This window comes from Spermophilus citellus (assembly GCF_964194105.1).
Source record: "Spermophilus citellus genome assembly, chromosome: 5".
In the NCBI taxonomy this organism is placed as follows: Eukaryota; Metazoa; Chordata; class Mammalia; order Rodentia; family Sciuridae; genus Spermophilus; species Spermophilus citellus.
Genome location: NC_138186.1, coordinates 52,983,372 through 52,996,275, shown reverse-complemented (window position 1 = coordinate 52,996,275; position 12,904 = coordinate 52,983,372). Strand labels below are relative to the sequence as shown.

Below are 12,904 nucleotides of genomic sequence, written 5' to 3'. Positions count from 1 at the left end.
CCACACCCACCCGGGGTCCCACACTGTGGTTCAAGGGACTCGGGGTGAGGAAATGAGGAACCAGCCCAGATACCCAACGGCCTGGATGAATGCTCCAGTCCAGCCACTCTTTGTCACTGTGTTTGTCATTTGTGTTTGTCATTGATTTTGTTCCTGGTTCAGGCCCTCCAATGGCATGGAATAACTGGAGTGTGTGTGCGTGTGTGTGTGCATGTGTGTGAAAGGCTTGAGGGCCCCAAGCCCTGCTCTAAACACCTGCACATTCCTGTAAGAAGCTCTGTGACCCCCGGGATTCAGCTCATTACTACAGGAGCGTAGTTTCAAAGCCTGACTCCAGCATTTACTAGCTGTATGGCTGTGGGTGAGTTACTCAGCCTCTCTGTGCATCACTTTCCTCATCTGTGAAATGGGGGTAATAACAGGCCCAATTTCCACAGGGTTGGTGCGAAGATTAATTGAGGTAAATGAGTTTGTTGCTTAGAAGGGTGCCAGGCACACACCAGGCACTGGGTAAATGACGGCTGCTGTTCCATCCCTGCCCCTCCCCCCCATTCTAAACGGTCTTCTTTAGTACTCCTCTCTGCCTCCCTCCGTCCCCTGTACTTCCCTTCTCAGGTCACACTCTGAGCCCAGGCAGCCCAGCCTCCCTCTCCCTTTCTTGGCCTCAGGTCAAGCTGTGTTAGAGCCCCGCTGATTCAACACCTGCCCCAAGCTGACTCTGAAGTCCCCCTGGAGCCCTGCTGCCGGGTCCTCACTCACCTTGCGCAGCTCTGAGCGTCCTTCGTCCTGCTTGATGACTTGTGAGTCCTTGGACACTGAGAGAGGCCGGTGGCCCCTGCCAGATGTGCTCTGCCCAGAAGGTGGATCCAGCCAGAGAAAGCCAGAGGGGGTCCCTGCAGGCGCGCAGTCCCTCCCCCCCCCCCAACCCGGGCCAGCTGCCTGAGGCCAGGCCCATTCCTGTCCTGGCTCCCCAGGGCTCACACCTTCCCTACTATCCTTATTAACTCCCTGGTCCACAGGACAGAGGGTGCCTGTCAGGTTCGACCCTGGGGAGCGCCATTAGCCATAGCAGGACCTGCCCCCCACCCTTGCCAGGGCCCAGCTTCATCCGATCCACCCTGCCACCCCCACCCCCACCCCTTAGAAACTGCCCTGGGCAGGGGGGCTCTGGGGCCCAAGGAGACATGGGGCGTCCCATCCAGTTGGGAGGTGGAATGGGGTCTGTTAAGGGACCTAGTCCCACTGTTGCTGGAACCTTTTCCGTGGCCCTCTCCAAATGTCCCCGACATCCACTAGTGGCCTCCAGTGAGACAGCTCCCAGCTGTCCAGGCCTCCCTGTTGGAGTCAGAGCCAGGGCCAGGAGTGGGGGACTGTGAGTAGCAAGTGACAAGGCTGTGTCCTCTGCCTCCGGTTCTCCCCTCACTTTCCCTAACGCTCACCCTCCAGCTGCCCTGGGGGTCTCTCCACAAGGCTGGGCTTTCCTGTGACACAGCCGGGGAGTCCCCAGCGCCCCGGCAATCACCAAGTACCAAACTCAGCACCGGGCACCCACCAGACATTCAGTTTGTGGTGAGCATCACTGTGGTTACCAGAAAGATGCCACAGACCTTGGCCACAAACAGATGGCAAGGGACAGTCCAGCCCTGCGAGGCTAAGACCCCCAAACACACTTCCCTGCTGGCCCCTGCTGCCCTCCAGGCGCATCAGCCGCATCCTGGCCCATAATCACACACATCCAGGGAGCCGCTGCTGTTCCTGTTGTCACTGAGGCACCAGGGCAAGGAGGAGGACCCCCCGTTGTGACCCTTCAGAGGTGGATCACGGGGAAAGGGAGGGCATGGGGCACATCAGGGGCTGTCAGAAGGCCCTCCTCCCAGGAGCCAGATGCCACTTGGAAGGAAGCCCAAGTAGGTAAATGGAACAGTGTGAGCCACAGTCCAGCCGGCCCTGCGTCCACACAGAGGGACTTTGTAACTAACAGGTTGTATGAATCGTGAACTAGCATCAAGCAACTGCTTTGAAAGTTTCTTTTCTTCAACTCACCATCCCCCTGATTGTACCAGAAACACCTGTCATTGCAGAAAATCTGAAAATACAGGTCCAAGAAGCAAAACATGCAGTGCCAATATCTCAGTGCTTTTCCTTAGGTTGGTTCTCTTTCTTTTTTTTTTTTTTTAATATTTATTTTTTAGTTGTAGTTGGACTCAATACCTTTATTTTATTTATCTATTTTTATGTGGTGCTGAGGATCAGACCCAGGGCCTCACACATGCTAGGCGAGTGCTCTACCACTGAGCTACAACCCCAGCCCCTCCTTAGGTTGGTTTTCTAGAATTTTCCTTTCCTTGAAGAGTTTTACCACCTCCATCCCCGACCGCCTTATTTGACTCAGCAGAGTCCCCAGGAGTGTGCGGGGCAGAGGTGGGGCCCTCTGAGTCCTGATTTGAGGAGGCTTTTCCTCAACTCTCAAGCTGGTCCTGGGCTTCTGCCTGTGTCCAGGAAGGCAGGACAGGAGCTGAGGGACAGGAAGACCAGGGGGTGGGACTGGACAGGTGGTCAGAAACAGCAGCCAGCTCTCTTGGGAGGCCTCTCAGAGGCCACCTCCACCAGCGAGCCCTTCAGGCGGTCCTCCTGCACCTTGAGTGACCTGCATGACAATATCCAGGTGTTAGTGTCCCCTCGCCTTCAGGAACGGTGTGGAGGGGCCATGGGGGTGGCCAGGGGCTGAGAGGCTGCACCTGGGCTCCCTCCCCTCCCTGCAATGCTCCTGGCACTGGAAAAATGGGGCCAGGGAGGCTTTGCCCTCTGTGTCCCTCTGTGTCCCTCTATGCCCCTCTGTGTCTCTTCTGCATCCTTCAGGTGCACTGAGCACCGAGCACCATGAAGGGACACCGACGGGGACAAAGAAGCTGACGTGACCTGCCCTGAGTAGTAAAGGACACACAGGGAGAGGATGACCACAGCCGGGGATGGAGCGGGGTGGGGGCAGATTTGAGCTGGGACCTAAGCTCCAGCCTGTGAGCAGAAAGGGGGCCCTGGGCAGAGAGAGGGCCCAGACGCGGGTGGGCACAGTAAAAGAAGTCTGTCCACCTCCCCACAGCACAGCCGCCGCGGGCCAGGTGGCACTCCGCCCGTCTAACACCCTGGGACTCCACCGAATGCCCCGGCTGTGCCAGGGGGTTGAACAGAGCAGGCCAGAAGAACAGAGTGGGCACAGTGATGGCGTGTCCAGGGGCCATGAGGGACACAGAGGGGGCAAGGGAGGTTCCTGAGTGGCTGGAGCTGGTGAGTGTGAGGGGGTTCAGGGCAAGCCTTTGGATTTCACTCCTAATCCACAGGAGGTGGGAGCAGGAGGGGGACGCGCCCTCCTCCAGAAATCAAGGAAACAGAGGCCGGAGGAGGACAGGGTGGGGCTGCAGTCAGGAGCCCCGTGTCCTACCCACTCTGGGGCCACCTCCTCAATCGGGGCCTTCCCTGCCCCACAGGAGCCAGGGCCGGACTGCAGCTGCCTTGGAGGACTCTGGGTGGGGACAGGAGGGTGGGGGACGGCACTCACCGGGCCAGGTTCATCATGGGCTCCAGGATGTTGTGACCCAGGGCAGCGCTGCACTCCCCGAAGGAGACCCCCAGGTCCTGCAGGCAGACAGAGGGACTTGGGGAAACTGGCAGAAGGGCCAGACAGCTCTTGCCACCAACTCTGGGCCAACCAGGGTCCGGCCCGGGCTTCCCAAACCCATCTCTGTGGGAGACGCAGCCCCCACATCTCAGCGTGGCCCACATCCCCAGTAGGGCCCTGCCCTCCACCCTTTACCCGGAGACATCCCGCAGAGTGGGAGTGACAACAGGAAGACTGAGTCCCAAAGGAGGCAAGTGCTCTACCCTGAGCTACAGCCCAGCCCTCTGGGGACACTTTTAATGATCAGTTTATGTTTTTCATTTCAAAAATATATCTTTGGAGTCAGGCACAGTGGTGTACACTCGTAATCCCAGCGGCTGGGGAGGCTGAAACAGGAGGATCGCGAGTTCAAAGCCAGCCTCAGCAACAGCAAGGCCCTAAGCAGCTCAGTGAGACCCTGTCTCTAAGTAAAATACAAAAGGGCTGTGCATGTGGCTCAGTGGTCCAGTGCCCCTGGGTTCAATCCCTGGTACAAATATATATATATATATAAAATACTATATATAATATTGAATAATACAGTATTAAAAACTATAAACTCAAAGTATAATTCAGTGTTAGCATTTGGATATATATTTCCATTCCAATTTATAGATCCCTTTATCCCTTTTCAGGGTGGGGTTTGGGCTCTCTGTCACTCTATCCGGTTAAACCTTATGAATGGCTGCTTCTGTAGGCCCTAAACCATCCCATACCAGCCATTTCAGATGTTTCAACTTTTCTTTTTCCTTTTTAGTTGTGACGGACCTTTATTTTATTCATTTATTTATATGTGGTGCTGAGAATCAAACCCAGTGCCTCACACAGGCTAGGCAAGTGCTCTTCCATTGAGCTACAACCCCAGCCACAACTTTGATCTAGATTTACACCTTTGTGTGTGTGTGTGTGTGTGTGTGTGTGTGTGGTGCTGGGAACTGAACCCAGGGCCCTCCCTGGGCCTGCGAGGCGAGCACTCTACCAACTGAGCTCTGTCCCCAGCCGGCTTACGTCTGCTTTTCCAACTTCACATTATATTGCCAGCATGCCCCACACCCTTAAATAGGGCAGAATTCTTAAAGTCAGACACCAGCCTCTTACATGACTCTCCACAATTTAACCTCCAACCACTGCCAAAGGTTTGTTCTTATAAACAACACTGCAGCGAACATCCTCAGATAAATATGGACTTTCCTGGGGTGATCACCCTGTATTCCCTTAGGCCCATTATTTCTGATTCTTCCCTTAGAATCAAGGGCACCACCCACAGGAGAAGGTACTGCACCAGAGGATGCTTCGCTGCATCTAAGAGGGAAATCTCCTGCCACTTGGGAGCCACCAGAGTGACCCCAGATTATGAGAAATGAGAGAAGACATGGGAACGAAATGCCGAGAGGGCTGTGTCGGGTGGGGCCAGCCGTGATTTTTTCCCCTCTTTTCTTACTACTCTCTGGTTTTTCTAGAATGTGATTAAATCCCATTTGTAAATAAATGTATCCACTGTCTGCCAGAGGGAGGCTTTTGATGTAGTCTTCCTGAGGAAGGATTTCTGTCTTAAAATAAAATAAATTAGAAGGGTGCATGCTAATTAGAGAGCAGAGATAAATTTAAGATTTGATTGGGAATTTTAAGGGAAGCTTTTAAAGCCTTTTGACTCTGAAGATTTTTTTTTTTTTTTTTATGTTGTAGGGTTATTGTGTGGGGACTTGCTAATTCCACCGTCAGGTTCAACATCACGCCCTTCACAGCCTGGGAGTTGCCCTGCAGTGGCCCAGGGTGGGTGGGAGGTGGAGGTGGTCCACTCTGACCCCGGGGCCAAGGCAGGAAAGGGCACAGGCCAGTTGACCCTGTTCATTAAGTGCTGGGGAGGCGTCCACCCGGTCCAGGTGGGGAGACAGGTCACTGCCTGGGTGCTCACCTGAGCCAGCTGCCGCCCAGCTTCAGTGGGCACTTGGCGCTCCTCCTCACAGTCCATCTTGTTTCCCAGGAGAAGAACGACTGCTTGGCCCGACCCTTCATCCTGTCAGAGAACGCACTCCTCAGCCCCCTCAGGTCAGGGCAGGCCCCAGACATGCCATGGCCAGGCCCAGCTTGAAGCTCCCAGAAGCTGATGGGGTGCCCTCCCAGGTGTCTCCCTGTCAGTGTCACACCTGCCTCCTTCCCACCTGTACCCTCCCTCCATCCGCAGGGGGTCTGCTCCTCCTCTCTGCCTACAAACATCTCACCTGCTTTCTAAGGCCAAACTCAGGGGCACCTCCTCCAGGAAGCATTCCCAGATTGCTCCTACCCAATGCCCCTTTCTTCCTGCCAGTGCTTGATCACACAGGCTGCCCTGGCACATTCCCTAACTAGTTCATTAATAATAACAACAATAACTTCTGATAACTGAGTGCTTGCTGTATACACCAGGCGCTGTGCTGAAAGCAATTCTATTTTATTAATCTTCAGAACTCCCTGATGGGAAAAGCCAGGAAATGGAAGTTCAGAGAGTTTAAGTTGATGGTCCCAAGTCACAGAGTTGGGGTGGGATAGTTGGGATTCAAAGCTAAGTCCTGTCAGGCCCAGAGTCCAGGTCCCCTCCTCATGCTTTACCTTATCCTGCTTCTCCTCACTAACTAGAAACTTTGGAAGAGAAGCAGCATGTCTCCCTGCATGTGGGTCACACATTAGCTCATACGCACTGCAGAGTTCCAGTAAATGTGTATTAAGTATTTTGGAGAGAAAAAAAAAATAGAGACGTGTGAACAAGAATTTTCACATCATCCTCAAGTGTGAGGAAGAAAACATCACCAACAGAGCTGCTGTGTACAGAGAAGAAATGCTCGTAGGATAAAGGAAACAGTTTGTTTTGGAGGCTGTACTATGTGGTTGTGGTTTCTTTGTACTCCTGCACTCCCTGCTCATCCAGTCACATACCCTCAGTGAGTGGTGTCACTCACAGGACTGTAGTGTCATTTGTAACCCTGGGAGAAAAGGAGGAGAGGACAGGATGCAAGTTTCCTAAAGATTCTAAAATGCGGAACCAGCTCTGCCAGGTGTGTGCTCACCTGTAGACAGTCCATCCAGTAGCGCACGTGGGCAAAGCTCTCCTGGGAGGTGACATCATACATGAGCACCACCCCGTCAGCCTTGCGGAGCAACTGTCGCGTCAAGCTGTGGTACCTGCCCAGAGAGCCTGCATGAGACCACGTCAGCACACTGCTCCCAGGACCTGGCCTCTCCAGACCTCGGCCACGCCCTCTGCAAAGGGGGCCACTGACCTGTTCAGCCACAGTCGCTTCCCAAAGAGAAGTGCGTCTGCTTCCCTCCCACACACCAGGCTGCAGTGCCTCCAGGAACCCCCCCTCCCCAGCCCACCCTGCGGCCACCAGCGCCTCCCCACCCAGCCCCTCGCCAGGGCAAGCAGGGTTACCAGGGTCTGAAGATTTTTCCAGAGGGTGTGTGTGTGTGTGTGTGTGTGTGTGTGTTGCGGTGCTGGGGAATTGCACCCAGGGGTGCTCTACCACTGAGCTACATCCCCAGCCCTTTCATTTTTTATTTTCATTTTTAATTTCTTATTTATTCATTTATTTATTTATTTTGGGGGGCATCAGGGATTGAACTCAGGGGCACCTGACCCACGCTCCTTCCCAGGTCCCCAGCACTTTTTTTTTTTTTTTTAATTTAGAGACAGGGTCTCTCTGAGTTGCTTGGCACCTCGCCATTGCTGAGGTTGGCTTTGAACTTGCGATCCTCTTGCCTCAACCTCTGGAGCCGCTGGGATTACACGCGTGCGCCACTGCGCCCGGCTTAGTTTTTATTTTGAGACAGAGTCCCACTGACTTGCCCAGGCTGGCCTTGAACTTGCCACCCTCTTCCCTCAGCCTCTTGAGTGGTTGGGATTACAGGCCTGTGCCATCATGCCCAGCTTTCCAGGGGTAGTTTATGTGCACACACACACACACACACACAGAGACACACACGCACAGGCACACACACACACACACACACTCACACACATGCATGCACACAGACGTGCACACAGACACGCACACAGACACGCACACAGACACACACCTTTTCCCATTTTACACAAACACAGTGTATCCTGGTGCATCTAAGGCCTTGGGTTTGAGCCCCAGGATGGAAAAAAAAAAAAAACCAGCACGAAACCCTCATCATACTCATTAATGTTTCATGTCCTGCGTTTGTTTTTTCCAGTCAACAAGACAAGATGTCTGAGATATTTCCCTGCCACTACATAAAGAGTCCTCCGTCTTTTTTGGAGTTGCGTAGTGTTCTAGGGCATGGACTGACCCTGATTCATTTAACAGTCCACTGTTGATGGACATTTAGGTTCCAAGGTGGGTTTTTGGTTATTGTTTGTTTGTTTGTCTTGGGTACCAGGAATTGAACCCAGGGGTGCTTCACCCCTGAGCCACATCCCCAGTTCTTTTCACTTTTTATTTTGAGTCAGGACCTTCTAAGTTGCTGAGGGTCTCACTAAGTTGCGGAGGCTGGCCTTGAACTCTCAATCCTCCTGCCTCAGCCTCCTAAGCTGCTGGGATTGCAGGTGTGTGCCACCATGCCTGGCTGTGTCCAAGGTTTTGTGACATAAATGATGTGGGTATAAACAGTCCCTTTGTTACAGTCATGTTTTGTTACAAATATAAATTTATAATTTATAGCATGGGTTTCTGGAAGAGGAACTGCAGAGTCAAACCACTCGCACCTTTTAGGTGATGATCCTATTGCCTCGGTATAAAGTGGGAGGCCAGGTATCCAGAAGGACAGGTGACCAGGTGGCTGTCTCCTGAGGGTGGCGTTGGGACAGCCCTAACCCATGCCCTGCAGGCCCAGGGGCCCGTGGGTCGGCCCCTCCTCCCTGGCTTGGGCCTGACCCACGCTCCTTCCCTGACATCCCGAATCCCTCTCTGGCCCAGGTCGACGGGGCTGCCCTCCGCCCCCTCCGCACACCCAGGTCCCTGAGCCGCTACCTCTCCTGGCCAGCAGTGTCCCAGAGCTGCAGCGCAAAGCACTTGTTGTCCACCATCAGGGTTTTGATCCGAAAATCCACTCCTAGGAAACAGAACAGGGCAAGGCCTACCTCAGGGACCGCCTGGACTCTAGCCCAGACCTGCCCCAAGAGACACCCATGCCTGCCCCTAGCCTGGCTGCCGGGTTTCCCCTGCGCTCTCCAAGTCCCCGAGCCTCACAGGCTACCGTCGGGGGGCACCTGGGGGGCAGAGGATGGAGCCCTGGCCTTGGGGATGATGGATGGGGCCATCTCTGTGCTGGCTGTGTGACCTCGGGCCGGTCACTGCCTTCCTCTGAGCCTCCCTCTCATCCTCGATGCGGGGCGGGGGATTGGGGAGGGTAAATGGGTACGTGGAAGGCGCCGCCAGGTGGCGAGTTGTTCTCATGGTCCTTTCTGGTGACAGTTCCAGTCTCTCCATGAGGGGGGGGGGACGGAACGTCCCAGGGAGGGTTAGAGTCGTCGGGTGCCCCTTCCTGTCAAGCCCTGCACCTCGAGGAAACCTGGTGGGTATGGGAGAGGCAGCCCGGGGACAGGGCAGCCCTGTCCCTGTCCTGCCCACCTTCCTGTGGGGCACAGAGGCCCCGGGCCTGCTCCCAGGTGGGGATCTCCTCACGCTAGCCATGCCCGGTTCAGACCTGAGGGGCAGCCACCCTGCTGCAGGCCTTTCCCGTGAGACCCGCAGGCACCTGCAGCCCCTCCCTCTCCCCCACTCCCCACCTGGACACTGGGAGGAGCAGCTGCCGCAGTCACTTCTGTCTTTTTTCCCTCTCCGTCAACCCCGAGGAGCTGTTCTTCTTATTATTTTGGTACCAGGGATTGAACCCGGGGGTGCCTTACCACTGAGCTTACAGCCCCAGCCTTTTTAAAATTTTGAGGCGGGGTCTCTCTAAACTGGCCTTGAACTTGCAATCCTCCTGCCTCAGCCTCCTGTGATGCTGCAGTCACAGAGAGGCACCCCGTGCCCAGCTGAGCCTGCTCTAGCTCCACCGACTCAGTGGACACTTCCTCTCCCATAATGACGGGAGGTCCAGGCGTAAGGAGGGCAGTTGTTGAAAGGAACAAGATGCCCATGGAGACGTGGGGTGCACTGTAGGTGGCCAGTAAATAGTAGTTTAGGGGATTCATGATGGTGGCCTTCTAGTCCCTGGGACCCCACTTCACATGGGGCGAGTCTGCCACAGGTCCCCCCTCCCTCCCGAGGACCTTGCATCCCATAGCCCCCCACGTGAGGATCTTGGGCAGAGAAAGGCTCGAGAGCGTGTCCTGGGCCCCTTTTGTGGAAGGGCCGTCTGTAAGCCACCAGCCCGACATGATCCTGTCTTCCCTTGTGCTCAGCCTGGCCTGACAGGGGGGCGTGCAGGGCTCCCATCTTTGTCCCCCAGAGGGTCTCCCTTTTATTCCCACAAGCTCACTTTTCTGTCACTCTGTACCACGCTCCGTGGCCAGCTATCCAGGGAGTCTTAGGGTGGGGGGGAACTTTGGCTCCAGAAAGTGCCTTGGGGCACCTCATTTTTGCAGAAGCCACCGAATTAGACCTTATCAAACATTGACTTATAATAATAACAATGGCTGACATTTTCCTGAGCACTTAGTGTGTGCCAGGCATTGTTGTTAGAGCTGTGAACTTACTAACCCTTCAACCACCACAGGCGGTTGGTGGGACACTGTGTCTGTCATGCAGACGAGGATTTGTGGGCTCGGAAGGAATTATGGCTTAGATCTGGAATGGGTCCCCACAGGCATGTCTCCCAGGCTTGGTTCCCAGCCTGGCACGCTTGGGAAGTGGTGGAAACCTTGCGGGAGGTCTTCTGGTCACTGGGATCATCCCTTGAAGGGGAGAGGGGGACCCCAGCCCCTCCTTTTCCTTTTTTTGGCACCAGGGATTGAACTCAGGGGCACTCGACCACTGAGCCCCGTCCCCAGCCCTATTTAGCACTTTATTTGGAGACAGGGTCTCGCTCAGTGACTTAGCACCTCACTGTGCTGAGGCTGGCTTTGAACTTGTGATCCTCCTGTCTCGGCCTCCTGAGCGCCTGGGATGACAGGTGTGCGCCACCTCCCCTGGCTCTTTTCCTTTCTTTTGTTTTCCCACCCTGAGGTCAGTGTCTAGCTCCACAACAGACTTCCTACCTCGATACACCTCATCACAGACCCAAAGGCAAATGGGGCTACCCGACCATGGATGGGCACCTCCAAGCCATGATAAGTCCATTATCGCAGATGTTTGTTAGAGTGGCAGAAAGCAGGCACAGGGGGTTGATGAATGGACCCAAGTTCACTTCCCTGGTAAGTGGCAGAGCCAGGATTTGAAGGCAGACACCTGTGTGCCTTCTTGGCCACATCTACAAGTGGATTCCGTGCAGGAGCCTCAACTTGCCCGGGGGACCTCCTGCTGGAACAGGCAGCCTGGCCTGGGGCTGGCTGTGATGGGTCCAGCCGGCTCTGCAGTGGCTGCCCACGGCCACGTGGGTGGAGCTGGGCTTGTGCTCACCCTCCACCAGCGCTGCACCTAAATTGCAGGGTGCTTTGTTGATGGGCACATTATAAGCTAATCAGATCAATGCAGAAAAGCAAATTACCTATAATTAGGGACGATTAGTGAAATGGTAAGATCATGCCCACATAGAACAAGGTCAAACGCCGGGCCGTGGCCAGGGCACAACCTGCTGCCTCCTCGCCGGGGGCTGGCTCTGGGCCTGCTCCAGCTCCCGGTCCCTGACCCCCGGTCTGCCCTCCCCGGCGGGGCCCTTACCCACGGTTGCTGCCAGCCCCATGGCGAAGGCGTTCTGGTGCAGAAGGTGCAGGAAGGAGGTCTTGCCCACGTTGGAGTCGCCCAGGAAGATGACGTGGAAGAGGTACTCGGGGTCAGCTGGAGGCCCGCCGGCTGGGGAGTCCCCCGGGGACGGGGTCAGCCCAGCCTCCCCAGAGTCGGATCCCATGTCCTCAGGCCTGCTCCCGGCCCTTGGCTCCCTGGCCCCAGAGGGGCCTGCTTCTCTTTCCGCCAGAGCAGCTGTGACTGGGGACCCGGGTTGCGCTCCTCTCTCAGCCAGCTCGGGGACTGGTCGAGGGGGCTCTAGGGACCCTGCAGCAGTCCTGGGCAGAGGGTCCCCTGGAGGGGACAGCTGTCCAGGAGCAGGGGCTTCCACAGGAGTCTGGGGTAGGTCAGCGGGGAGAGGGGCAGGCGGAGGCTCCTGCTGGGGGGACTCAGGATGCCCAGTTTCCAGGCCAGGAGCCTCAGCTGCCTGCGGGGAACCAGGGTCCTGCCGGCTGCGGTCCACTGGTTTTCCTGCCTCCGCCTTGGGCTCCTCTTCCAGCCTCTGGAGAGGGGAGGCAGGCAGCCCGTCTGGCCTGAGGGCCTGGCCAGGAGCCTCTCTTAGCCCCCCGGGGTGGCCCTGCCCCAGCCCCTCTGTGGGAGACTGACCCACAGACCGCAGGCCCCAGGAGGGTTCCGTTGGCCCCTCTGGGAGGGCCACAATCCCCTGGGGGGCAGGCTCGGCCTCCAAAGGAATGAGCACCCGGAGTGCAGCTGCCACCAGGCTCCCTGACCCGCCAGCTGGGGCTCCTGGACTCCAGGGGAGCGGGGCCTTGGGGCTGGGTCCTGGCTCAGTGTCGGGTTCCAGGCCTCGGGGCTTCACAGGATGCTCTGGACCAAGGTCCGGCTCCTCGGGGTCAATTCCTTTCCCATCCTCGGTGCCGTAAGGCAGCCCCAGGGGGCTCCTTGGAGCCCCCTCTGGATCTGAGGATGGCTCCTGACCAAATGGCAAAGCGTGTGACTTGGAGAGGGAGATCTGTCTGACCACGCGGGGTGTCTGGGGGCCTGAGGCATCTCTTGGGGTCGGGGGTGGGCTCCAGGAGAGCTGCAGGGCTTTGGGGGGAGGGCTGCTGAAGTTCAGGAGCTGGCTCCAGTCATCGTTGTCCCCAAACAGCCCAGGCAGGGGCGGCTCCTCCGGGGAAATCGCTGGAGGGCTTGGGGCCTTCTCATGGGAACGGGAGACACTGGAAAGGACGTGGGGCAGTGAAGTCAGGGGAAGGTCATCCCACTCCGGCCTGCCTACCACCCCATCCAGTGCATGTCCCATGATTGTCCCCTCCAGTGCTGGCTCAGGCACCCTCCCTACCTGGCCATGTCCCTCCCACTCACCAAGCCCTCATCCCAAGGCCCACAAGAAGCCTGACCTCCTCCAGCAGCACGCTAGGCCGTGTGCATGTGTGTGTGCATGTGTGTGTGTGTGTGT

At 56.4% G+C, this 12,904-nt stretch overlaps 1 protein-coding gene across 1 annotated transcript in view; it reads right to left on the bottom strand.

Moving 5' to 3' along the window:
* Positions 1-2,329: 2,329 nt before the first annotated feature.
* Positions 2,330-12,904, bottom strand: part of RAB44 (RAB44, member RAS oncogene family) — a 31,228-nt gene continuing 20,653 nt past the window's right edge. The window contains exons 9-14 of the mRNA XM_081295866.1: positions 11,422-12,665; positions 8,629-8,710; positions 6,700-6,814; positions 5,571-5,672; positions 3,557-3,633; positions 2,330-2,647 (exon numbers count right to left, since the gene is read on the bottom strand). Of these exons, the coding sequence (XP_081151992.1) occupies positions 2,557-2,647; positions 3,557-3,633; positions 5,571-5,672; positions 6,700-6,814; positions 8,629-8,710; positions 11,422-12,665 (1,711 nt within the window). The 3' untranslated portion in view covers positions 2,330-2,556. The remainder of the gene's footprint in view (positions 2,648-3,556; positions 3,634-5,570; positions 5,673-6,699; positions 6,815-8,628; positions 8,711-11,421; positions 12,666-12,904) is intronic.